The sequence below is a fragment of the Anabrus simplex genome, chromosome 1 (genome assembly GCF_040414725.1).
Source record: "Anabrus simplex isolate iqAnaSimp1 chromosome 1, ASM4041472v1, whole genome shotgun sequence".
In the NCBI taxonomy this organism is placed as follows: Eukaryota; Metazoa; Arthropoda; class Insecta; order Orthoptera; family Tettigoniidae; genus Anabrus; species Anabrus simplex.
In genome coordinates, this window is record NC_090265.1 from 839,055,549 (window position 1) to 839,082,283 (window position 26,735).

The following is a 26,735-nucleotide window of genomic DNA, read 5'->3' on the forward strand; positions in this document are numbered from 1 at the left end:
TTGCTTTTTTAGCAGTAACTGGAAATTCCTCTTCTGAATCTTCAGAAACAGTATATGATGGTCCGGGATCATTCCGTTCTTTTTTTACGCAGATGTCTAGTCGATGAAGTTTTACTTGCAATGCTGGAGTTCACTACACCTTCATCTTCACTTGACAGTTCTCTAAACTCTTCGTCTAATTCAAATAAATAATCATCGTAAGTGCTATCTAAGTAAGCGGCCGTGGCCTTAATTATGGTACAGCCCCATAATTTGCCTGGTGTGAAAATGGGAAACCACGGGAAACCATCTTCAGGGCTGCCGATAGTGGTGTTCGAACACACTATCTCCCGAATACTGGATACTGGCTGCACTTAAGCGACTGCAGCTATCGAGCTAGGTAATTAAAATTTAATCTCACAGAATTAATTATTACAGTCTGAAGAACTTAATGGCAAATTGTTATCACCATTAAAATGTCCAACTCTGAGAAAAGGAACATATAGTACAATGAAGTGATTAAAAATATGTTTTCTGTAGTGATCTTACTTCTGAAAGAAAATAAATTACTGTACACTGAAAGTAACATGCATGTTATAATCATTTGTGCAAAATTTTAATGTTGTATCTTCAAAATGATGCGGTCTGCCCTACATCTCCGCTTAAGACTAACATTCTGTGATGTGAAGTAATTGTAATTTATACTAATTAACTTTTAAAAATAATTTGTAATCGTAATTGAGAGTAAAATATTTCTCAAGTAACTGTGACCGAGCTCAATTCTTTTTTTTTTCTACAGGGACATTCTTTTATCTGTTCAGGGGATTACCACACGCCCGGTCAGCTGCGCTGCGAACCTGTCTCCCGCCAAGCACTTTGCCTTAATGCGGCCAGCGCTCTCCCGACACTGAGTTACAGAGTATTTTCGCAAAAGATTTTCTGTACGTTATTAAGGTATTATGCGAGGTAAAAAAATGGCACTGGAACAACGCACTGAGAACTAAACACGTGAACACTTGTCTAAACTGAACCTTACGCTGATAAAATTCTCAGCAGACTGCAAAGGAGGGGACCTTTTGGCACCGAGAAGTGCATCACGGCAAAGTGCTTGGCGGGAGACAAACTTGCAGCGTGGGCGATCGGGCGAAGGACAATCCCCTGAACAGACAAAAAAAGTCCCTGTATTTAGATGGAGATGTTCTTCGCATCGTCTGAAGTCGAATTTCCCCTTATTTGCAAAAGATTTTCCATTAGCAGCTAATATTGTACATACCACCCAGACGCTACGTAGTGGCTTGAACGATATCAACAACATTGTATTTTCTCGACTTTGGAGTAGGAAAGGTTCCTTAAGATTCACTTATGTGACCAATGTCTACAACTGACGCAATGTATTGCAATTCCTAATTATTAATCTTCGCTCTAGTAAGCCAAGAATAACCACCGAGAGTATTCGTCGTGCTGACCGCACGACATCATAATCTGCAGGCCTTCGAGCTAAGCAGCGGTCGCTTGGTAGGCCATGGCTCTTCGGGGCTGTTGCGCCATGGGGTTTGTTTTGGAATTATTATCTTTGTTACCTATATAAAATAATCAATGGTTATACCAAATGCAATACTCTTCCAACGCACTTCCCTATATACGCTCCTCCCTCCTCCCCCCCCCCCCCCCGCCAACACGCAACCGGCATGTTCATCATGTGCCCCGTCCGCGCCTAACCTTAAAACAACGCTCTGTCTTCGACCGTCTCCCAACTCTTGCTAACTCAATACCCGATTTTGAGATATTCACACCATTTGCATCCTTCAAACACAAAATTTAAAGATTCCTTCGAAGTCATCTCCAAGTTTCCATTTTCTCCCGTCCTACCAACCCATGAACTTTCCTCTTGCTTACTCTGTAACCGACCCTCGCCAGTTATCCTTGACATTCTTGTTATATTGTTATTGCTGTTAACTTACTATCGCACTGGCGGAATGAGCGGACACCTTCTATACCAACAGGCATTCTGAAAGTTGAGAACCCTAATGTAAAACTTAGTGGCGTCAATCTGCCTAGGTGTTTCTGGAGTATGCTCAACCGTGTCAGATGCGGCTTGGGAAGAACCGCTTCTGTTCTTTACAAGTGGGGTTGGACAGTTAGCCCTTACTGCGACTGTGCTATCGTTCCACAAATAATGGAACACATAGTGTTAGATTGTCCCTTCCGTGCCTTCACTGGAGGTCTGGAGGACATGAACTCAGCTACTTCTGAAGCGGTGGATTGGATCACTAGTTTAGATATACGAATCTAATCTTTCAGTTGTGTGAGACCATTTTTGTTGATGTACTTATGGATGGGGTGAAGCTGATTCCTGCCCGTGGTGCCCCTGATAGTTGGAATTAAATTTCCATTACTGAACTGAACATCAGCAATTGGCGGTCAGACTGTCTCTCGAGATCTCCTTACCAATGGTACACAAACAAATGACAGCTCACAGAAGCTCTTTTCAGAGCCAATCAGCCAAACCCTTGGGCTTTGTATTAAGAGTCCTTCAAATTAACCTAGAAGGCATGAGTAAATCTAAGGCCGACTATTTGTCCAAACTGTCATTAGAAAATAACATTGATTTAATCTGTGTTCAAGAAACTCATATCTCTGATGAGTCACAAATGCACTCAAGAGGAAAGATCCATGGTTACAGATTATTGGGAGTTACTTATCAGTCATACGGTTCTGCGACCTATGTTTGCAACTCCATCATGGATGCTCATCTAGTTTCTACACACCATGAGAACAACATTTCTAACATTGTGACTCAGGTTAACAGCTTGTGAACAGTTATAAACCTCCAGGTATCCCATGGCCTGATAATGTTCTTCCAAACTTTGCACATCCGGCTGTCTATGTGGGTGACTTTAACAGCCATAACACTTATGGGGATACAGATCAAATGACCTTTGTGGAGAAAAACTTACTGAATGGTCATACTTCTCCAATATACAGCTCATCTTCAACCCAAAGGAAAAAGGCTCCTTTAAATCAGCAAGGTGGAACACAGAAACCAATCCTGACTTATGTTTTGTGTCTACTGATCACCAGGGATTCAGTTTACCTGCTATTCGTAGAGTCCTCACAAACTTTCCACACAGTCAGCACCGTCCTGTTCTTTTGGAAATAGGCGCTCAGATCCCCATTATTAGATCGTCTCCTCTTCCACGGTGGAATTTTGTCAAAGCTAACTGGGACAGTTTCTCTGCTGATCTTGATAGCAGCATAAGATGGATTCCTCCTGTTGTCAACAACTACTGTAGATTTGTTAAAGCAATACTTGCCGCTGCAAAAATACACATTCCTAGAGGGGTCAGAAAGGAGTACATACCTGGATGGTATGAAACATGTGAAAAACTCTACAGTGATTTTCAAGAGAATGGAGAAACAGATGTTGCTAATGAACTCATGAACAACTTAGATGAAGCCAGACGGAATAAGTGGACAGCAACTGTGGAGACTATGGATTTCAAACATTCTAGCAGAAGGCTTGGAGCCTCTTAAAGAAGTTGGGCAGATCACCTCACATTCCACAGCCCAAATCTGCTGTATAATCTGATCAAGTTGTCAAACGGATTGCTGGATTGTCTAAAGTGAAACCCAAGAAAGAACTCAATCGATTAATAAGAAAAGAACTAACCTTCATGAAAAGACATAATATTGGTTCATCAAATGTTTCTGCCCCTTTCACCGAAGAAGAGCTCCTGTCTGCTCTGAAGACAACAAAAAACCGCAAAGCACCTGGTTTCGATGGCATTCACCCTGAATTCCTCAAGCATTGTGGGAAGAACACAAGGAAATGGGTGTTACGGTTTGTCTCAAATATTCTGATTACAGGCAAACTTCCTCCAGAGTTCAAACGAACCAAGATTCTGGCTATTCTGAAACCAGGTAAACCTTCCGATTGTCCTGAAAGTTATCGTCCAATTGCTCTAATGAGTGTTTGTTACAAACTTTTGGAACGGCTCATCTACAATAGAATAAGCCCTCTAATTTTATGATCACTCCCAGCAGAACAAGCCGGTTTTAGACCTAACCGTATTTGTGAAGACCAAGTTCTTGCGTTAACAACTCACATTGAAGCAGGTTTTGAAAAACGACTGAAGAGTGGTGCAGTGTTCATAGACCTTACAGCCGATTATGATACGGTTTGGAGAGAGGGAGTTGTGTATAAGTTTTTTAAACTTGTTGGATGCAGAGTGATGTCACAACTCATAAACAGCATGCTATCAGATAGATTGATCCACGTAGTTATGGATAACAAACATAGTAAAGTTAAAAAAGCTCAACAAAGGTCTCCCTCAAGGATCTGTGCTCTCTCCATTGCTGTTTAACACGTTGAGTGCCAGACCGAATTTAATAGGATTGCCGTCTAGTGCCGTGAGCTAATAACATCGAGTTACTCCCTGGTGCCAAAACGTTCACAGCTTAACCAAGCAAATGATCGCTGAAATTAGGATGCATTTATGATATATTACGTTAACTTATTATGTATATTAGGTAAAATAATGCGACCCCATATGGGGTCGTATTGGTCATTACGAATTGTACACGTACACGCGCCCCCATATGGGGTCGTATTTATACAGTAGTTACTGTCCCGACGCTCGGTCATACTTACATTTTCCTCTGCAGGGACGCGTTATATGCTGTTGATTTTGATAGATATGTTAGCTTATTCAAATTGGAGCCGTAAAAACGTACGATCCCCGATTTTAGGTAAGGAAATATTTGTAAATGACGATCTTCCGATTTTAGGTTAGGAAATTTTCGTATAAGATGTAGTTACATAATGTAGTGGAAATCATGTGAATTTGGTAAATTAGGATGTAACAGAACGATATTGTAAGAAGAATTAGTAGTTACGGAATATTGAATAAGTACCGTATATAACTTTGTTTGTATAACTTTTAATTTGAGTAAGAGAACCTAGCAGCGATGATCGTACAACATGGGAAACCAGTGAATATATCGTTGAATACCGTCATAATTGTTGCAACAGCTAGCTTGGAAACCTGGAGTACAGCGATGTTGTGTATGCTGAAGACTGTAATTCATCAATGTGAATGAACGTGCGAGATCGCTATTTGCTCTACACTGGCTTCAAAATCACTGTAACTATATACTTCGTCTATATCATCATAGTTCGACTTGTTCGATATATCGTCCAGACTATCTGCACTAAGTCTTTTACTGCTCGATTTACTCGTAACGACTTAAAAAAAGGAAACTCAGAGCACTGCACACTTACATGAAAAATTCGTGCGCGTGATAGACAATCACTTTGTCGCCCTACAAAGCACTCTTTCTGTATCCATAAGGGGTCGCGCCAAAACAGGAATTGAGGAATGGAAGGTGGATTACGCACGTACATAAATAGACGACCAGAAGATGGAAGGAAGAGACTTTATACATCTTCGAAACACATACTTACTGCGTACCCAAATGGGTTCGCACCGTCCTCGAATTAGAGCGAACGTACGACCCCATATGGGGACGTGAAGTTCAAAAACTTGACTACTCTCACGTACCCATATGGGGTCGCATGGCACTCAACGTGTTAATATGTACATTGCCGATATACCCCGCACTACATCCCGCCAATTCGCTTACGCGGATGACCTAGCAATAGTTACTCAGCAATCCAATGTAAATGAGATAGAAGCAATTCTGAACAGAGACCTTGTCATTTTGAGCGAGTACTTTGATAAGTGGTGTTTGATACCTAGCACCAGCAAAACGGAAACCTGTCTTTTTCACCTTAATAACAGGCAAGCAAACATTACTTTGAAAATTTCCCTCGACAACTCTCACCTACCACACAATCCTAACCCCAAGTACCTTGGAGTAACTCTTGATCGGACACTATCCTTCAGGAAACATTTAATGAATATCGCTGCTAAACTGAAGACCAGGAACAATATCATTCAGAAACTTGCAGACTCTACATGGGGAGCATGAGCATCCACTCTTAGGTCGTCAGCACTGGGACTGGTATACTCTACAGCCGAATATTGTTCTTCTGTTTGGTTGAATAGCCCTTATGTTAAGAATATTGATGTTGTTCTGAATCAGACGATGCGCATTGTCAGCGGCGCAGTCAGATCTGCTCCTCTTTCCTGGTTGCCAGTCTTGAGCCACATAACACCTCCAAGGATTCGCAGTCAAAACAACCTAATTCGCGAGTTCAGGAAGATAACAATGAACCCAAGTCTTCCCATTCATGAAGACATGGTTGTTAGGTATGGACGTCTGAAGTCAAGATCTACGCCCATTCAGACTGCAAGGTAACTCATCAATAGAAACTTTAACGGTTCTGATGAATGGCAATTGGAGTGGACCAGCTCAGCTCCAGATGAATGGCAGACCCTCTTTAGTCGCCAGCACCCACCACCTGGTTTTAATCTCCCCAGAAGAACTTGGGTTCTTCTCAACAGAGTCCGTACCAATCATGGACGATGTGGGTCATTGTTGCATATGTGGGGTATGCGCTCCTCCCCTGAGTGCGACTGTGGTGAGAAGAAACAGAACATCCGTCATATTGTCACCGAATGTCCTAGGAGGTCATACTCCGGTCAGCTGAAGGAGTTTGTGTGTGCTTCTGACGGGATTGTACAATGGTTGGACAGCTTGGATTTATGTTTATGAACTGTTTTAGAGATTGGTTGATTGTTTAAGGTTATATTGTTTGTTTTATTTTTGAATATTTGTATGTAGAGGTATGTACTAGCCATAAGCTAAATAAATAATACTTATGGATCTGTATTATTTTCTTTTTTATGTTGTATCGCATCATACGCTAAATAAATAAACTGTTGATACTTAATATTGTCGTTTATCCTGACTGTTATCTTATTATACTTAGTTAAATTTGCCATATTATTAGTGTAAAATGGCCCTCCATCGGCTGTACCTAATAATTAAATAAATAAATGCATGTACTGTATGTTTTTTTAACCACTCTTCGTAGGATAAGGATACGTGATATCGCCTGGGAAGTTGGAGTGCCCTCACTCACGAGGAGCATTAACGCCTCTAAGCCTTGCAACAGCACCCATCTACGTGTCTGAGCCTTGCACAATTATTTCATTGAGGCAGACGCTCCAACTCCCTGCATCCCCATTATATCCACCAATTACCCTCTTCAGTTCAAGTGCTTTCAGTTCCTGGACAGCGTCCACATCACCGTAGCAGATCAGAGCCTTCATTGACCTATAATCTAGAAGTGGGAATTTCTCTCGAAATTTAGCTATGTGTAGATGGCTGCAGCGTCAGATTGGTCGATTCTCCTAACATCCGCATGCCTCAAGGAGACTAGTTTAAAGTTTATTCAAACTCAATGAAATTAAAACAAACATTATTTTCAACCTAAGAAATGAATGTCCGCCGCTGTGGTGTAGTGGTTAGTGTGATTAGCAACCACCTCCATGGGCCCCGGTTCGATTCCCGGCTCTGCCACCAAAATTTTAAAAGTGGTACGAGGGCTGGAACGGGGATCCACTCAGCCTCGGGAGGTCAACTGAGTAGAGGAGGGTTTGATTCCCACCTCAGCCATCCTGGAAGTGGTTTTCCGTGGTTTCCCACTTCTCCTCCAAGCAAATGACGGGATGTTATCTAACTTAATGACACGGCCACTTCCTTCCCTCTTCCTTGTCCATCCCTTCCAATCTTCCCATCCCCCCACAAGGCCCCTGTTCAGCATAACAGGTGAGGCCACCTGGGCGAGGTACTGGTCATTCCCCCAGTTGTATCCTCCGACCCAATGTCTCATGCTCAGGACATTGCCGTTGAGGCAGTAGAGGTGGGATCCCTCGCTGAGTCGGAGGGAAAACTCAACCCTGGAGGGTAAACAGATTAGGAAAGAAAGAAAGAAAGAAAGAAAGAAAGAAAGAAAGAAAGAAAGAAAGGAAGATTCAATGCTATTATAGGACTACGGTATACAAATGAAGAACTTTCCTCCAAAAAAAGGTTGCAAGTCATAGATATGTTCTTCCGCTTAGAAGATGTGAGAGCGAGTTCATATCGACAATTCTAGATTACAGAAGTGTAGAAGTTCAAGTAGTAGGTTTCGAGAAGAAATGAGCTTTAGTTCTTACACCTGTATATATTTATGAAATCCTTAATTCTGTCTGTCATTCACAGCGATATTTAAAAAAAACGAGGTTTCAACAGCTGAAATTGGTACCAATTATAGATTGTTATGTCTTCTTTATAAGAAAAATACAATGAATTTCTTACGGCCACTATTTTTGTACTTCAAAAAAAGAAAATACGTTTCTATCAGAAGATGTCGCATATTCGCCATGATGACGTAAGTACACAGTTATGTTCATCGGCATACTGTCGAACTGCTTTTAACATATAAGTATCCTCATACAAATAATTCGACTAATTTTTCAATTCATTCACCCCCTTAAGTGGATTTTCCGAAGACAAAGAACACGTGTTTCTTTACTTTGAAGGAATATTCCAAATACAAATGTTCATGCCTCTAACATCTTCACTTTTTCAGATATAAGTATCCCCTTGAAAATAATTCAACTCCTTCTTCACTCTACCTACGCCCGTTAAGTTGGTTTCCCCCTACCCAAGAAATGCTTGTTTCTTTATTTTTAAAGGAGATTCCAAGTACTAATTTCCACATCTGTAACCTTCAGTTTTGAGATATAAGTTTCTCCAGAAAAAAAAAATTCAATTTTTTACTTCCTTTCACACTCCCCACTCAAGTGAATTTTCTGAAAACCAACAGTACCCATCTCATTAAAAGAGCTTCCAAATACCAATTATCACGACTGTAACATCTTCAGCTTTTGAGATATATGTATCCTCGTAAAAGAAATTCATCTCCGTTTTCATCCCCCCTACCATTTTGATTCTCCCCCCAAATTCAATTCTTTCACGCCCCGCACCCCCCCCCCACGTTAAGGGTGTTTTTTCCGAAAACCAAATAATACGTGTTTCCTTATTTTTAAAGGAGATTCCAAATACCAATTTACAGGTCTGCAACATGTTATGTTTTTGAGATATACTGTAGATATGTTTCTTTTGAAAATTCACCCTTTTTTCAGTTCCCATATATTGGATTTTCCGAAAAAAATGTGTTTCATTACTTTTATAGGAAATTACAAATACCAGTTTTCAAATCTGTAATATGTTACTTGTCTGAGATAATTTGCAGATATAGTGGTTTTAAAATTTCAGCCCGTTTGTCACTCCTGTTCACCCCATATTCATCGAATTATCCAAAAATACAAAAATACGTTATTCGTTATCTTCAAAGGAGATTCCAAATACCAATTTTCATGTCTGTAATATCTTCAGTTTTTGAGATATAAGTCTCCTCATAATAGGTGTTCAACCGCTTTCCCTCCAGTTTTCATCCTCCGCAATACGATTTCCCGAAAACACAAAAATACGTGTTTCTTTGTTTTTAAAGGAGATTCCGAGTGCCAAATTTTACGTCTCTAAGCTTTTAAGTTTTTGAGATATAGATATCCTCATTTTAAAAATTCACTCCCTTTTCACCCCTTTAGCGACGGAATATTCCAAAATCCTTCCTTACCGAGCACCTACATTGTAATAAGAATGTATCCCCGAAATTTCATTCCTTTATGTCCAGTAGTTTTGGCTCGACGATGATGAATCAGTCAGTCAGTCAGGACAAGTTATTTTATATATATAGACAAGTCAAATATAATGTCTCGGATGTTCATGCCATTTGCATCATATACTGTATCTTCAACCTGCATATGTACCCTGCAGGGGATTCACACACCATTCTTACTAAAATCTCATACTTGGTTATTTTTCCTGGATTATAAACTCGGAAACGCAAACGGCCTTTCCAAGCTAACATTCCTTCATCAAGGGCGATTTTTCAATTCGGAGTGTACACAATTGAAAACTGGTCGCTGAGCCTTTCGAGAATCGGCCTAATTTTGTACAGCCTATCAGGATTCCCCTCATAATGACTGCTGTCGCTAAGGTGCAAGAACGACAAAATGTTTTCGAACCGGGTTCATGCCATTGTTTTCGAAAAAACTCGGCGACCCAAAAATAGTGTCCTCTGTTCAGTACATTTTCAAATCTGGTTTTTGAATTATTCCCCTTACAAACATTAGTCTTAAAAACTTTTTCATCTCATTTACGTCGATGAAATATAGAATGTTTAGTGAAAGGACGTGGCGCTGTACTAACAACTTGTTCCGCGTAAAGGTTTGTCTGATCGCATATATATTCAAGGAAATCGTCATTTACAAATAAATTGACGAAAGACATAATTTCGTTGCTGTCTTCGATCTCAGCATTTAATCCTACCCGGCCAGTGAAATTGATTGGAGGCGGGCGATAAGACGGATGCGTATCGGTTATTTGAAAGTGCTGAATTTCACTTTGTCCATAGTCTGGTATGTCATCATCGGATTTGCTATCGCTATCACTGAAATCAGGGATGAGTTCATCACCGGAATAATCGTTCAGTAGTATGTCTTCAATTCCCTCACTTCGAATACTTTGTAACTCGTCATCTTGTCGCGACACAAAACTTATTTCACTATAAACCCTCACAAGAATATCACGACTGGCTTGGGTCTGTGTTTACTCAAAGAAAAACAGAAAGAAAGCATTGGAATGTATCCTCTGGTCAGGTAGTCAAGGCGAGGTACTGGTCATTTATATGCCATCTGTGGTTTTCACCACGAACTACGACTTCGTGCGAATATTGCGCTAAATTCAAACGAAGTTTACATCGCGCGGCCTTAAACGCCTTAACTCGGATACGGTCCCTCACACAGGCAGCTTTTAAACGCCTTAAGGCGTCTAAGGGAGTGAATGTATTAAGGAACACATCATAATCTTCACATACTGTTGGGTAGGCAACCCGCTAATCGGACTTGTTTTGCGGTTTGCTTATCTTCCCCTATTTTATTTTTCACCCCTTACCGCCGAACTACCAATCAGAATTCGTTCAAACCACTTCATAATCCCTCTCACATGTAATAAGAACAAACTGTGAAAATTTAAGCGAAATCGGTCCGGTAATTTTTGAGTCTATTAGCTTCAAACATACCAACATCCAATTTTATGTATGTAGATTAGGTTAGTCTTTTGTGTGAACAGAGATGAATTTCGTTTCTAATATCAAAGGGTTTATACAAACGGCCCTAGAATCAGCAAATCTCACACCCACTTTCCCACATATTCATTCCATAGCCTCGTTTTAATTCCCAATTACCCTCCAGTCAGTATACAGATTTTTATTGCAATTATTTTGCAGACAGAAAAAGCAAGCAAGATATTGTCTAATAAGAATAGTTATGCTACAATGATAAACTGCAGTTAAACTTATTAAACACTTGATTCTACTTACGGTGCTAATATTACATTCAATTGCTCACACACATCGACCCGTACACAACAAAACGTTCTTCAAGGAGTGCAAGATGTGCAATCGTCATGGCCTCTAGAATGGAGTTTCATAACTGATTTGGGAGGCATTTTTGCGCTCACGTTATTCATCTCAGCGACCTCGAAAACTATGGATTCTACATTAATATTTCACCCCTCTTTCAACCTCGTGGGTGCTATTCGGGATGTACTTAAACAGCATTTTGAGTGTCATAGTTCATCTCAGTGGTCCCGAAAACTGTGGATACGGCACTAATATCGGTCGTTTTCGATTACTTTTACATTTCATCCCCTCCCCTTGGACTGGGAGGGGTGTCCTGCCCCCACACTAATTGATAAATGTAGAAATAAGTTTTAAGGAACACATCATAATCTTCACATACTGCTGGGCAGGCAACCCGCTGATCAACTTTTCTTGCGGTTTGCTTATCTTCCCCTATTTTATTTTTTACCCCTTAGTGCCGAACTACCAATCAGGTTTCGTTCAAACTACTTCATAATCCCTCTCAGATGAAATAAGGTCAAACTGTGAAAATTTCAGTGAAATCGGTCCAGTAGTTTTTGAGTATATTAGCTTCAAATATACCAACATCCAATTTTATACATATAGAAGATAGATAACACGACTGACTGACTGATTTATCATCACCGAGCCAAAACTACTGGACATAAAGAAATGAAATTTTGGACATATATTTATATTAGAGTGTAGGTGGTCACTAAGGGAAGATTTTTGGGAATTCCGTCACTAAGGTGGTGAGAAGGGAGGTGATTTTTTAAATTAGCATATCTATATCTCAAAAATTTAAAAGTTTCTAGACCTAAAAACTGTTTTTTAGAAACTTTTAAAAATAAAAAACAAGTATTTTTCTTGCTTTCAGAAAATTCCCTTAAGGGGGATGAAAAAAGGTGGAAAGGTTGTTGAATACTAAAGATGGTACAGAATTAGAATTTGTATTTGGAATCTTCTTTCAAAATAAAGAAACACGTATCCTTTTATTACTGTAAAACCCACTTAAGTGGGGTGAATGAATTAAAAGGGGGGAAGGGGTGGATGAATTGGAAAGTTAGTTGAATTCTTTGTATGAGGGTACATATATATATAAGAAACTAAAGACGTTATAAACGTGAAAATTGGTGTTTGGAATCTCCTTTAAAAATAAAGAAACACATATTCTTTTGTTTTCGGAAAATTACTTAAGGGGTTAAAAAATTGAGATCGTTGAACTGTTGGTATGAGGATGCTTATATAAAGGAACACGTATATTTTTATTTTTGGAAAATCGACATAAGGTGGGGCGTGTAAATAAGGAGTTGAATTCCGTTTATGAGGATACTTATATCTCAGAAAATGAAGATGTTACAGACGTGAAAGTTGGTACTTTGAATCTCATTTAAGAATAAAGAATAACGTATTTCTTCGGAAAATCCACTTAAGGGGGTGAAAAGATTTGACAAAAGCGGGTAAATTTTTAAAATGAGTACCGGTATATGTATAGTATATGTCAAACCGTATCATGTTACTGGCGTGAAACTTGGATCGGTAAAGTCCTTTAAAAATACAGGAACATTTGTGTTTGTTTTCGGAAAAGGAACTTAACGGGAATGAAAAGAAGCAAAAAAAAAGAGTAGAATTTTTTATGAGGTCATTCATACTTCATAAACTGAAGATGTTACAGAGTGAAAATCGGTATCTGGAATCTACTTAAAATATAAAGAAACATGTATACTTTTTATTTTCGCAAAATCCTCTTAGGTGGGGGTTGGAGAAAGGACTGGTAGATGGGATACTTATATCTCTAAAACTGAAGATGTTACAGACGTGGAAGTAGTTATTTGGAATCTCTTTTAAAAATAAAGAAACGTGTTTGTATCTTTTTTTGTTTGATTTGAGAGAAGACTGTTTCTATGTTTCTCGCATATGCAGTTCTATGTCGCATGGATAACTTAGCCCCAAAAGGCAATACCACAAACATGGTTTACAAAGAGTTTCTGGGGTAAATGAAATCTAATTTTTCGGTGAGTTTCTATACTTAAGGGATTTTCAGATAATGTCTTAGTACAGTACCAAGGAACGATTACTTTTAACAATTTAAGAAATCCACGCGAGTGAAGCCGTGGTTGTATCATATACAACAGCGTATTTTTATCACATTTTCGGAGAAATATATCGCCTATAACTTCCAATGTGGATTTTGTTTGTTACATGTTTGGGAATTGCTGTAAAGCTTGTTTTCAAACACTTATTTTCAGTAGAGTTTGCATTTCAAATCTTTCTGTATGTTAAATAGTCGAGGCAAGGATTGCTGTGAAGATGTCACAAAACAAAGTTAAAGTGTTTAATACTGAAGAAAAATCACACATAATATGACAATTAGAACATGGGGAAACAATCGTCAGTGTCGTAAAGGAGGTGGGTGTATCACACTCAACGATTTTTACTATTTGGAAGATTTTTTTTTTTTTTTTGCTATTTGCTTTACGTCGCACCGACACAGATAAGTCTTATGACGACGACAGGGTAGGAAAGGCCTAGAAATTGGTAGGAATCGGCCGTGGCCTTAATTAAGGTACAGCCCCAGCATTTGCCTGGTGTGAAAATGGGAAACCACGGAAAACCATCTTCAGGGCTGCCGACAGTGGGGCTCGAACCCACTATCTCCCGATTACCGGATACTGGCCGCACTTAAGCGACTGCAGCTCGAGCTCGGTATTTGGAAGAATAGAGAGAACATCTCATTTATTAGCCAAGACCGTGGGCGACATTGACGATCAGTTCACATTGTTGCTACGCCTTTCCTCACTTATTATTGTATATTTTCCTGGAATATTATTGCTGTTCGTACTGTGTAAACATGAGCAGAAAACTTCCTCTCAGTTCCAGTCCACAAATAACTGTATTGCAAATGCAGGACTTGTTTCATTTTAACTTTATTCTGTTAACTAACCATGAAAGTGCGCAGTCTAAAACTTTCAGACATGGCATTTTAGAAACAACAACAAAAGGAACGGTTTGTGCGCTATCGTCTACAACGATCGTTAATTGACGGTCCCTTCGGAGTCGTTATAATCGGTTTCGACTGTACTTTTATTGCTGATCAAACGCCCATTTTAGGCTACTTACCATCAATCCTTATCTTGCTGCAATACCGCATGTTGAGTCCATCTTGGGATGAACTACAGTCCGTAAGCACCATCGTCCTGTTGTCGAATGGATCACCACATTTGGAGTCTGTGTTTGAGTTACAGTTCCAACACTTGATAGCTTCACCTGAAAGAAAAGAAGACGGTGTCATACAAAAACTAAATATGAACTTAAAAACAAAATAATACGGCCATGTAGATATTTGCCTGTCATATTAATGTAGTGTCCCATTTTTAACGTCGCAACTACACATATATAGTTCTACACTGAGATAGGAAAGGGCTAGGATTGGGAAGGAAGCGACCGTGGCCTTAATTAAGGTACATCCCCCATATAATTCCTTATGTGTAAATGGGAAATCATGAGGTACGGCCCCGATTTGTCTAGTCTGAAAATGGGAAACCATAGAAAATCATGTTCAGGGCTGCCGATAGTGGGATTCGAACCCACCAGCCATGAATCACCACGGATCAGCATTTAGTGCAGTCGCCCAGGTGGCAGCTTCCCTATCTGTTGTTTACCTAGTCTTTTCTTAAATAAATGCAAAGAATTTGGAATATTTTTAACATCTCCCGTGGTAAATTATTCCCATCTCTAACTCCTCTTCCTATAAACGAATATTTTTCCCAATTTGTCTTCTTGAATTCCAACTTCTTCGTCACCACTCAAACTTATTCGTCTATTAACGCCATTCCACGCCATCTTTCCACAGACAGCTCGGAACATACCACTTAGTCGAGCAAGTCGCCTCCTTTCTCCCAAGTCTTCCCAGCCCAAACTTTGCAACATTTCCGTAACGCTATTCTTTTGACGGAAATCACCCAGAACAAATCGAGCTGCTTTTTTTTTCCATTTCTCGAATCAAGTAATCCTGGTGAGGTTCCATACACTGGAACCATACTGTAGTTGGGGTCTTACTAGAGACTTATACGTTCTCTCCTTTACACCCTTACTACAACCCCAATTACCCTTATACACATGTGCAGAGATCTGTGCCCTTTAGTTGCAATCTCGTTTATGTGATTACCCCAAAAATGCAAGGTCACAGCTATGTTACCCAACTTGCTCTGTTAATGACGCTGTCAAGTGCTTAGTTCATAAATAGATTTGTTAACTGTCACGTAGGATGAAGAATTATCATATTAAGTTGTTTTATGGATTTGGTTGCGGAACTTCGTACAGCATGAACTCTGTGATAATGAAATTTACTAATCAAAACAGACACCATTAGAAGCAATACTCTTCTCTCAATCGGATTCAAGTGAACTCGTGCCTATTTCGTTGAACTACGATAGTCTAAATCTGGATGTAAGAATTTTCTGGAAGGTGCCTTTGACGGCTGTCTGGCTGTTAAACCGTTTCTCTGTTGGTTTGCGTTGATCATGAGCCCTTCTTCGTGAAGCTTTCCACTCCATTGAAAGTACTAACTATGACACATATAACACTATAACATACCTGTAAAAAATACACACTATTAAACATTTGACATGTTTCGTTCAACAAGAACATCTTCAGGTTCTACCAAATCACATTAAATCATGCGTATTATACAGTATTGTTTATGTTGTGTTAACTTGTCAGTGATTGAGAGTTGGTGATATTATGAACAAGTAATAATAAAATAATGGTCAAAGAGTCCTGGTGCAGGTCTTTTGAGTTGACGCCGTTTAAGCGACCTGCGCATCTATGAGGATGGGGTCCTACCTATAACGATTTCTAACGATGAAGACGGCACACGCACAACCAGTCCCCGAGCCATCGCAATTTACCAATGAAGGTTAAAATCCCCGTCCATGTCGGGAATCGAACCCGGGATCCACTGAACCAAAGACAAGCACGCTGAACATTTAAGCAGGGAGCCGGACAAAACTCGTGTCCTCAGCCTGATGTGACGCAGCTCCTTTCAGGTACATCCGCAATGGATCTGAGTTGCATGTAGAATTACAACCATATACCAACCCTCCTGCAATTTGTAAATTTCTGGCAGTACCGGTAATCGAAACCGGGCCGCCGAGGATGGCAGCTACAGAGGCACACAACAAATGATAATGATTGTAGTAGTATTCAGCCGGCAACTTATTAACTTATAGAAATGTTTCTATACTTATCTAAACTGAGTAGTCCGTTACCTTCAAACAACTATTTCCGGACTGAGGTGGCCTTGCGAGCAGATAAGCAGAGGGGTGAGTGGAAATTCTGTGGGCATTGAACTCTGGTCCGCGACAAGGGGAGAAGAAGTAGGTGCGTGTTGTGGGCCATGATTTATCCATTGGAGAGGAGAGGGGTTGTTGCTCATTCCTGTTATAACATATTTTTGTGTATTAGGGAATAGATGCAAATTAATGATTTTGATTAAATAAAAATATGGAATTGAATTAAGGAGGAAGACTATTTTTCTTGATAAATATTAACCTTTCGACAGACTGGAAAGGTTTTAAGTTACATTATCTAAGTCTACACTGGAAAATATGGCTTCCTTCTTAATCTTCTTCATGAGTTCCAAAAGATCAGTATTGACATTCATTTCGGAGAAATAACAGACGTCCGTCTCTGTGGTGTCCGGGCTCGATTCCCGGCTCTGACACGAAATTTAAATAGTGGTACGAGGACTGGAACGGGGTCCACCCAGCCTCGGGAGGTCAACTGAGTAGAGGTGGGTTCCATTTCCAAATCAGCCATCCTCGAAGTGGTTTTCCGTGGTTTCCCATTTCTCCTCCAAGCAAATACCCGGATGGCCACGGCCGCTTCCTTCCCTCTTCCTTGTCTATCCCTTCCAATCTTCCCATCGTCCTCACAAGGTCCCTGTTCAGCATAGGAGGTGAGGCCGCCTGGGCGAGGTACTGGTCATTCTCCCCAGTTGTATCCCCCGACCCAAAGTCTGAAGCTGCAGGCACTGCCCTTGAGGCGGTAGAGGTGGGATCCCTCGCTGAGTCCGAGGGTAAAACCGACCCTGGAGGTTAAACAGATTAAGAAGAAGAAGAAGAAGTGTGAAATACAAATTTAACAGTAAAGTTTGAAATCCATACTGACTAGATATTTTATTTCGGCAAGACATATCAAGTATTCGTATTCTACGTCAAAACTTGTGGTCGTAAGGCGACGCAGTCCCTTTCCATTTTTTTTTTCAAATTGTTTGCTGCCAAAGATACAACAAATATATTAAACCCTTAATTCCAGTGACTCAAGCAAACATACAAGCTTTTTCTAAAATGAGAGTTGCCAAAATAGCAGAGTTGTTGCGACAGCTAGAGTCACCAACACCATCGTCGTGGTCACATATTTGTAATGTACGATATGAATCTGCTTTTCCTGGCGACTCTCCAGTGTTATTCCTCTTAATAACGACCGTGTTTGCCAAATGGGCGAAAGTGAATACGTCAAGTAGTGAAATAACTTGTAAGTTAATGGATGAGGGAGAGCATTGCTTTTTCCGAGTACAGCCTCATTAATCGAGACGAAACATTCACACAATGAGACATGCCAATTTTGTAATTTGCGTTATTAAGGAAAACAGAGAGGATGTTATCCATTCCGTCATTAGTAGGACAATTATCATTCATTTACTTTTTCTCATTTTTTTTTTTTTGTAGAGAATGCCTCGTTCTTGATATAGACACATATGAATTTTCGCTACCACGAGCGAACATTTTAATCTGAAATTCCAAGAAGCAACTAAAGATCACCCCGCAATAAAAATTTAAGCGAAAAATCAGTAATTTTTCAGGAGGGAGAAAAATTACTTGTGGGGTTTATTTCATGGTGTACACTACTTGAGACAATTTGCTTTATGTCGCAACGGCACAGATAGGTCTTATGGCGACGATGGGATGGTGTGAAAATGGGAAACCACGGAAAACGATCTTCAGAGCTGCCGACAGTGGGGTTCGAACCCACTATCTCCCGGATGTAAGCTCACAGCTGTGCGCCCCTAACCGCATGGCCAACTCGCCCGGTACACACTACTTAAACCAATTGCACATGTAAGTGTACAAATAACTTCATGTACTAAAAGCAAAATTTTATTGTTAAGGATTTAAAAATAATGTATGAAGTGGAAGTGATATAATGGAAGATACTCTGCAAGGATGTCTTAAGTTTGTGTATAACAGATGAGAAATCTTGAGCGTGCACTTGAAACACAAATGATAGTAAATAATATTAGGGTAATAATAACGTTCGCCTCTGTGGTATAGTGGTTAGTGTGATTAGCTGCCACCCTTGGAGGACAGGGTTCGACTCCCGGCTCTGCCACGAAATTTGAAAAGCGGTACGAGGGCCGGAACGGGATCTACTCAGCCTCGTGAGGTCAACTGAGTAGAGGGTGTTCGATTCCCACCTCAGCCAACCTCGAAGTGGTTTTCCCTGGTTTCCCAGTTCTCCCCCAGGCCAGTGTCCGGATGGTACCTAACTTAACCCTCTACTGCATGAATTATTTTTCGTTTTCGTTTGGTGAAGAAAATTTCAAGCTTTAATGTTCAACATACGTTCATTGATGTGATGGGGAGGGCCCACATAAAATAAACGGTGGTTGGTTCGCGTGGATGTTGACGGGGTGGAAGGAGTACCTTTGGTTGTAGGGCTGTTTTGTCTTATATTATGTGTAAAAAAAAAACAAGGCATCACTGGGATATGTGTTTAATTCATTGTACAGTTGAAGGTGTGCCGTAAAACTACCTCTGTCTACAATATTTGTCCATTTATACAGGTGAAAAGTTATTTGTTGCCTAAAGGCAACAGTATGCAGTAGAGAGTTAAGTCCACTGCCGCTTCCTTCCCTCTTCCTTGTCTATCCCTTCCACTCTTCCCATCACCCCACAAGGCCCCTGTTCAGCATAGCAGGTGAGGCAACCTGGGAGAGGTACTGGTCCTCCTTCCCAGTTTAATACCCCCGACCGAAAGTCTCGCGCTCCAGGACACTGCCCTTGTGGTGGTAGGGAAGGGATCCCTCGCTGTGTCCGAGAGAAAGATCAACCTTGGAGGGTAAACATATTAAGAACAAGTAATAATCAAAATAACAACAACAATAAAAATGTCCACTGATTCACCCACCTCATTCAGTGATTTTAGTGCATTCTTGTCGTTCATCGATCAGGTCTAGTATCTCTTGAGTTATCCATTGATTCTTAGTTGATCTTTCCTCTCTGCTTAACATCTCCTCAGCAGCCCTACTGAACTCATTCATCATGACTATCCATTCTTCTTCTACTGTGTTTCCTTCAGCCTTTCCATTTAGTCCTTGTGCAACATGTTCCTTGAAACAATCATTCACACTCTTTTCTTTCAACTTGTGTAGATCCCATCTCACTGTATTCCTTCCCTTATTCAATTTCTTCAACTTCAGATTGCATTTCATGACCAACAAGTTGCGATCAGAGTCAAAGTCTGCTCCTAGGAAGGTTTTGCTATCCAACACCTGGTTTCCGAATCTCTGCCTAATCACAATGAAGTCTGTTTGATACTTTCTATTGTCTCCAGGTCTCGTCCATGTGTACAGCCATCGTTTTTTGTATTTGAACCAAGTATTAGCAAGGACTAAATTGTGATTGGTGCACAATTCAACCAGCCGACTTCCTCTTTTGTTCCTTTTTCCCAATCCGAAGTCTGCTACTGCATTACCCTACTCTTCCTTGGCCTTCCTCTTTCGTTCCTGTGTCCCAATCCGAAGTCTCCTACTGCATTACACTACTCTTCCTTGGCCTACCACTGCATTCCAGTCTCCCACCACAATTATACTCTCGCCACCTTTTACATAGTGTATTATCTATTTCTTCATATATTCTTTCGATTTCCTCATCATCCCCTAAATTAGTAGGCATATAGACCTGCACTAATGTGGAGGACATTGTTTTGGAGTCTATCTTGACAACAGTAATCCTTTCAATATGCTGTTTGTATAGATTATCCGCTGCCCTATTTTCTTGTTCATTATTAAACGAACTCCTGCATTCCCCCGTTTTGATTTTTTGTTGTTCATTCTGTAATCGCCTGACCAAAAATCCTGCTCTTCCCGCCAATGTACTTCACTTATACGAACTACATCTAACTTTAGTCTAATCCATCTCCCTTTTCAGATTCTCTAACCTACCGCAACGATTCAAACTTCTAACATTCTATGCTCCGACTCGCAGAATGTCAGTATCCATCTTCCTGATAATCGCCCCCTCTCGTGTAGTCCCCACCCGGAGATCCGAATGGGGGACTATTTTACCTCCGGAATATTTTACCCAGGAGGATTCCATCACCAGTACATCTTCATACAGAGAGAGCTGCATGTCCCAGGAGTTAGTTTCGGCTGTAGTTTCCAGTTGATTTCAGCCGTGGAGCAGTATCAACAGAGTTAAGTCATGTTGAGTAATATTACAAGGCCATATCAGTTAGTCATCTAGACTGGCGCCCTTGTAACTTCCGAATGGCTGCTACCCCCCTTTCGACGAACCATTCGTTAGTCTGGTCTCTCGACAGTACCCACCCGATATTTTTGCACCTGCGGCTCGGCTATCTGCTTCATTGGGACACGCAAGCCTCCTCACCGTGGCGAGGTCACATGGTTTGCAGAAAATTAGTTAGTGGAACGTAAAAAAGAATTACAGTATTATTATTATTATTATTATTATTATTATTATTATTATTATTATTATATTAAAAGAGTTTAATAAAAGAGCTTTGGTAAATCCGTCTGTCCGTTCTAATGGAACCGATTTGCTTTATTTTAGTTTTTTTCTCTCCGGAAGTACCTGCCGGTGAATCAATATACAATGATAGGTCTCAAAGTTCAGCCAACTTTTAGTTATCATAAAAGTCAAATCATTAAATATTCACTCCAATATTTGCAGGCGAAGGCTTACTCTAACCCGCAACAGCAGGTTGCTAAGCGACTAACACTTTCATTAATATCCTGATATATGTGATTTTCATCCTTAGTAGGGACATTGCATGCAGCCATATTTGATTACTACCTGTGAAGTCAGAGAGTATACACTTCCTCTGATCACGGAAGAATACTATTCCATGCTAGATACTCTTTTATTCTCTAACCTTTCCTAGCTTCCAAATGCACTGGCGGAAAAAATAGACACCATGAAATAAGGAATGTAGAAAACGGAAATTTTGGAAATTTATCGAGGTAACATATTTACGTGATTAAAGGTACAAAACTGCAGGTTAAATATCCGCGCGAGAAAAGCCATCGCAAATGAGCAATGCTGGTTCACTAATAACGGTGTAATCGCCTGACTGTTGAATGCAGGCATTCAAACTTTCATGCCTTGTGTAGTACAAATGCCGCATGTCAGCTGGTTAGATGTAGTTCCATGACTGTTGCACTTAGTCGGTCATTGCAGGGACAGTTAATGCCGGTGTTGGATGACGCGGGAGTTGTCGTCCAATGATGCCCCATACGTGCTCGATTGGAGACAGATCGGGGGATCGGGCAGGCCAAGGCTGTAGAGCACGTTGGGTTATAACAGTGGCATGGGGGCGTGCATTTTCCTGTTGGAAAACACCCCGGGATTGCTGTTCATAAATGCATAAATGGCAACACAACAGGTCGAATCACCAGACGGACCCACACATCTGCAGGCAGGGTGCGTGCTCATGTTATCATAGGAAATTGCTCCCGGTGTAGGTCCAGTGTCTCGACGCCGCAGACAGGTGGAATGCAAGTGTTCACCTGGCCTCCTTCTAACCAACACACGGCCCGCACTGGCACCAAGGCAGAACCAGCTTTCATAGGAAAACACAACGGACCTCCACTCCATCCTCCAATGAGCTCTCACTTGATACCACTGAAGTCGCAGACGATGATGGTTTGGGGTAAGTGTAATGCATGCCGCAGGGCGCCTGGCTCGGAGCTGTCCTTCAACTAACCAATCCGGAGCAGTTCGTTGCGTCACTGTGGTGCCAACTGCCGCTTGAATTGCTGCTGCAGACGCAGTCTGCTGCGCCACAGCCATACGCCGAATACAGCGGTCCTCCCTCTCAGTGGTGCCACAGGGACGTCCGGAGCCCGGTCTTCTTGCGAGCTTACCTTCTCGTGACCACGCTGCCAGCACGCTTGCACAGTGCGGAAGGAAAATCCACCTTCACGTAGCCTTATTATACGGCCTCGTCCAACTGCAGTGAGCTGTTGATACTGGCCTCTTCGTCGTCGTAAAGGCATTGTTGACTCACTCACAGACACTTGCACAGTACAGCCCGTATTTAAAGCCAACCTGATGTTCAATATCATGGGGCCGCTACTAGCACCACGTTATTGGTATTTCCGGAAAATTTGAATCAACGTCATCTTTCAGATGTATAAACACGTCTACCAACGTTCCTTGATCTAGCACAACCCTTTTTTGGGGTCTGGATATTTTTTCCGCCAGTGTATACTCAACAGACGGCAGAGCGTACCTAATAACGTACATGCTGCTAAGAGGAAAAAGTCTACGTACAAACAGACCCCATCATGACATACGCCTTAGACATTATCTGGGAACACTTATCGAAAGATAACCCAGCTACACTAGAAAGAATGAAGGCCATGCATCATAAAAAAGGTTCTTGCCTGGCAAAAACGCTCCTCCGAGACTAACCTATGACCTCACAAGTATATTAAGTTACTGGACGAGCAATAAGGGACTGGAATAAATTATCAAGGGAAATGTTCGATAAATTTCCAAATTCATTGAAAATATTGAAGACAAAGCTAGGTAAACAATTAAATAAATGTAAATATGACGTAAACAGTTGATAGGTAATCTGTCACCTGGCGACCGCTCTAAATGCAGATCACTGGTGACTGATGAACATTTTACGCGTAACTGGTTGACAGTGTGTAATAATGATTATTTTAACAATATTTAAAAAGAACAAGTAATTTATAACATAATATACACCATTTGTTCTAGAGTTAGGAAACTAATGCTCTACGTGACTTAGTGCATCTTAATACAATCAACTTATGAATTTATGTAAATACTTAAGTACAACGTCATTTATTCTCACATGCATCCGTGCATTCATACAAACTGGCTACTCACTTAGGAGGAAATCCCGGCAAGATCTTCTAAAAGAGGCTAATGTCGTGCAGTTCCTAACGCTCAACGGGAGAGAATTCCACAACGTGGCACCAGATATTGGGAATGAACGATTGTACAGTGATGTACGATTTATTGGTGTAGTATGAGAGGAGTTAGATCGATTATAATGCAGATGAGTGGAGGAGAGGTAGCTAAGATCTGAGGGAAGATACTGCGAGGTTGCTTCATTTAAAAGTTGGAAAATGTGTGTAAACATCTCGTTTGCTTAATCTTCAACCAGTCGAGCGTCTCGTAATAGGGGGTGACATGTGTGGCATACTTTAATGATTATCAATGTAAATTAAGGCAGAATAACACATATTGAACCAGTGATTTGCGTAGAAATATGTCATTCAATTTTCCTTAAAACAGATCCTCCCACAGATATGAAAGTCGAGCTAGTTAAGTAGACCTTGTTTCGACAAACAACTCAATGACCTACATTCAGCCTTGCCTCACATCAAAACAAATTTACTCACGAGAATCCCAAACGCTGAATATAAATTATGTGAAAATAAAGAGAAACCCCTAAGGTAAAATCGATTAAACATTAAAAGAATTTATTTTCTAAAGCAAAAGCAGTAAGGAAGAATAAGTAAAATAGTTAAAAATGCAAGTGAAGGACATGAGCTATATTTAGAACAAACGACCGCTTTGAGACATTAACAGGACGGAAGAACATTTTATCTGGAACAGGCAAGGCAATAATACAAAAGTTACAAAGTACAACTTCACATGCAACAGGGCCTAGGAGAGCAATTACGGTGCCAGTAGCATCCCATCCTTCTGTCTGGCAGTCAACTGAACGATTCGCAGTAAGACCTAGCAGTGCGCTTTGAAAAGAGGGCGTCTCCTGAGAAATGTGTAGCGGGCTGCCTAGTCGAGGCGGTAAAGGCGAGCTCTGTTCGCCTAGAAGAACGTCGGAACGATTCCCCGAGAGGAAATATAAATATTTAGGAAAAACATTTCCTCTTCTGGTATAGCACATGGCCTTGAATACTCACTCAGGTTACATAAAAATGAGTACAAGGTGACAAAAAGGCGCTCGGACAAAGCACTAAGCACTTAGTGCATAGATACGAAGCCGTTTCCCTCCACTTACCTAATCGTCTTCATAGCCTGCACGTATATTACTTCGGTTTAAGAAACGTATGTCAATGTAGAAGTCAGTAATTTCGTAGAGAGAATAGAATATTATCTGCATTTTGTACTTAATTCTAAGAGTAGATTCCCAATTATCCGCGCTTTAGAGGGTTGAAAACCACGGATAATCGAAAACCCCAGATGAACTGAAAATGAGCAGAAAGTAATGTTTTAGAAGGCATTTGATGCATTAAAATTCTATAAAGTTAAACCATTTGATTTAGAAAGACTTTTATATTACGACTATCGATTTTAATTCAAATAAAGTTCTAATAGGTCTACACTACGTATGCTAATCTAAATGTATGCAGAGCAGGCCTACTCAGAGTTTATCTTTACACAATCAGTTAATGTCATTACACTGTAGATGAAAGACATTCTTGCATTGATTTGTGCTTCAATGAAGTGGCTAATTTCTTTCGTATACCACTACGAATTTTCCGCAGAACAAGCTTATCGGCGTGGGGAGCATCTTCTTCTTCTTCTTCTTCTTCTTCTTCCAGGTAGTCCATTAAGTCTTAATTAGGGTATATTCTCCAACATTTTCTTGGTGTGAAAATGGGAAACCACTGAAAAACATTTTCATGGCCGCCGAGAGAGGGTTTCGAATACACTATCTTCCAAATGCAAGCTGACAGCCACCTGACCCAAACCACATGGAAACCCTCGGTCCCGCTGTTTACCGCGGGATAACCGAGAGGCTACTGTATCTTTAAGCGAATGACCTACCCCCATGCTCATCCGCATAAAACATACTATGAAAAGACTAATAATCATATGGTGATTTGATCCGGTTTAGAAAGACCACACGACACCTCATAATCTGCAGGCCTTCGGAGTTGTTGCGCTATGGGGTTTGTTTGAGTGATTTGACTCTAGTGTACAGCAACTTTTTGTTCCAACATTGGGTAGCCTAAGTAGAAATCCGTGAGTCCCAAAAACGTGTATGCCTATAGCAGACTTCTCGTAATAACATCAAACTAGCAAAAGTATAATAATTGGCTTGAATAGAGGAATGACTAAAGAATTTGTCCATACAGTTTTAAAATCCAGATGATGCAATAGTTCCTCTAAAGAAATTAACTACAAGCGTGTCAAAAATTGCCGTCCCGTCCGGGAATCGAACTAAGCACACCTTCTTAACCTAAAATCAATCAGCTAAAGAGGTGGACAGATCGCACAACAATGAAAACATACAATGTTCCTACGACTATAAGAACCATCCGAGTGGGAGAAAATCAAAGATGTGTTCACCTGTGGCGGCTGGCGTTATCTGAAGGTGGGAGTTGCACAATCATTTTCAATGTCACATTTTTATATGAGAATCTTACAAAAATCACAAGAAAATCTATTATCGTTAAGTAATGAAGTACATTCCTTTTAGAACTGAAATTAACCCGGCAATTAAAACACAGGAAATAAGAGGTTAATTATATAGAATAACTACAGTTATTGTTACCTCATTAGAATTTAAAATTTGCCCTCCAGTTTTTCATTGAAAGAAAATTTTGGTAATATTGTGGGTGGACAGGTATGGCGTACCCTAGTAGCGTGGAAAAGAAATTACCGTTGCGAGAGGAAAGAAAACAGGCATGAAGTCGTGTCCACAGAGTGGTGCAATCTAACGGGGAAATTTGGAGTTGTTGCTCGATAGGGCGTTTTCTGGTCCTGTGCAACACCCGAGGACCGATACTGGCGAGCGTGCTACCTGATGCTATGTACAGGCTTAGGCTTACCACTTGGGAGTTGTCATAGGAAAGCAAACCCCCAGGCTTTGATTTGAAGCCAGCAGCATTTATTTGTGTATTACGAAGTATTAGTAAGTATTGGTACATCGAACGACCAAAGATGGTTGATCTTAACATATTTTACGTTCATTTATATAAATAAAATCGTAATGACCGTGTGTCTCTACATTGAATATTTTGGCGAAATTTTCGTACAGTTATCCGTTTTAGGTCTAATAACGA

General features: G+C 40.5%; 1 protein-coding gene across 1 annotated transcript in view; it reads right to left on the reverse strand.

Annotated features, from left to right (window-relative positions):
• The window catches only part of LOC136857610 (UPAR/Ly6 domain-containing protein crok), a 376,662-nt gene that overhangs the window by 109,790 nt on the left and 240,137 nt on the right, over positions 1-26,735 (reverse strand). Inside the window, exon 2 of the mRNA XM_067136392.2 lies at positions 14,540-14,686. Within this exon, the coding sequence (XP_066992493.2) occupies positions 14,540-14,686 (147 nt within the window). The remainder of the gene's footprint in view (positions 1-14,539; positions 14,687-26,735) is intronic.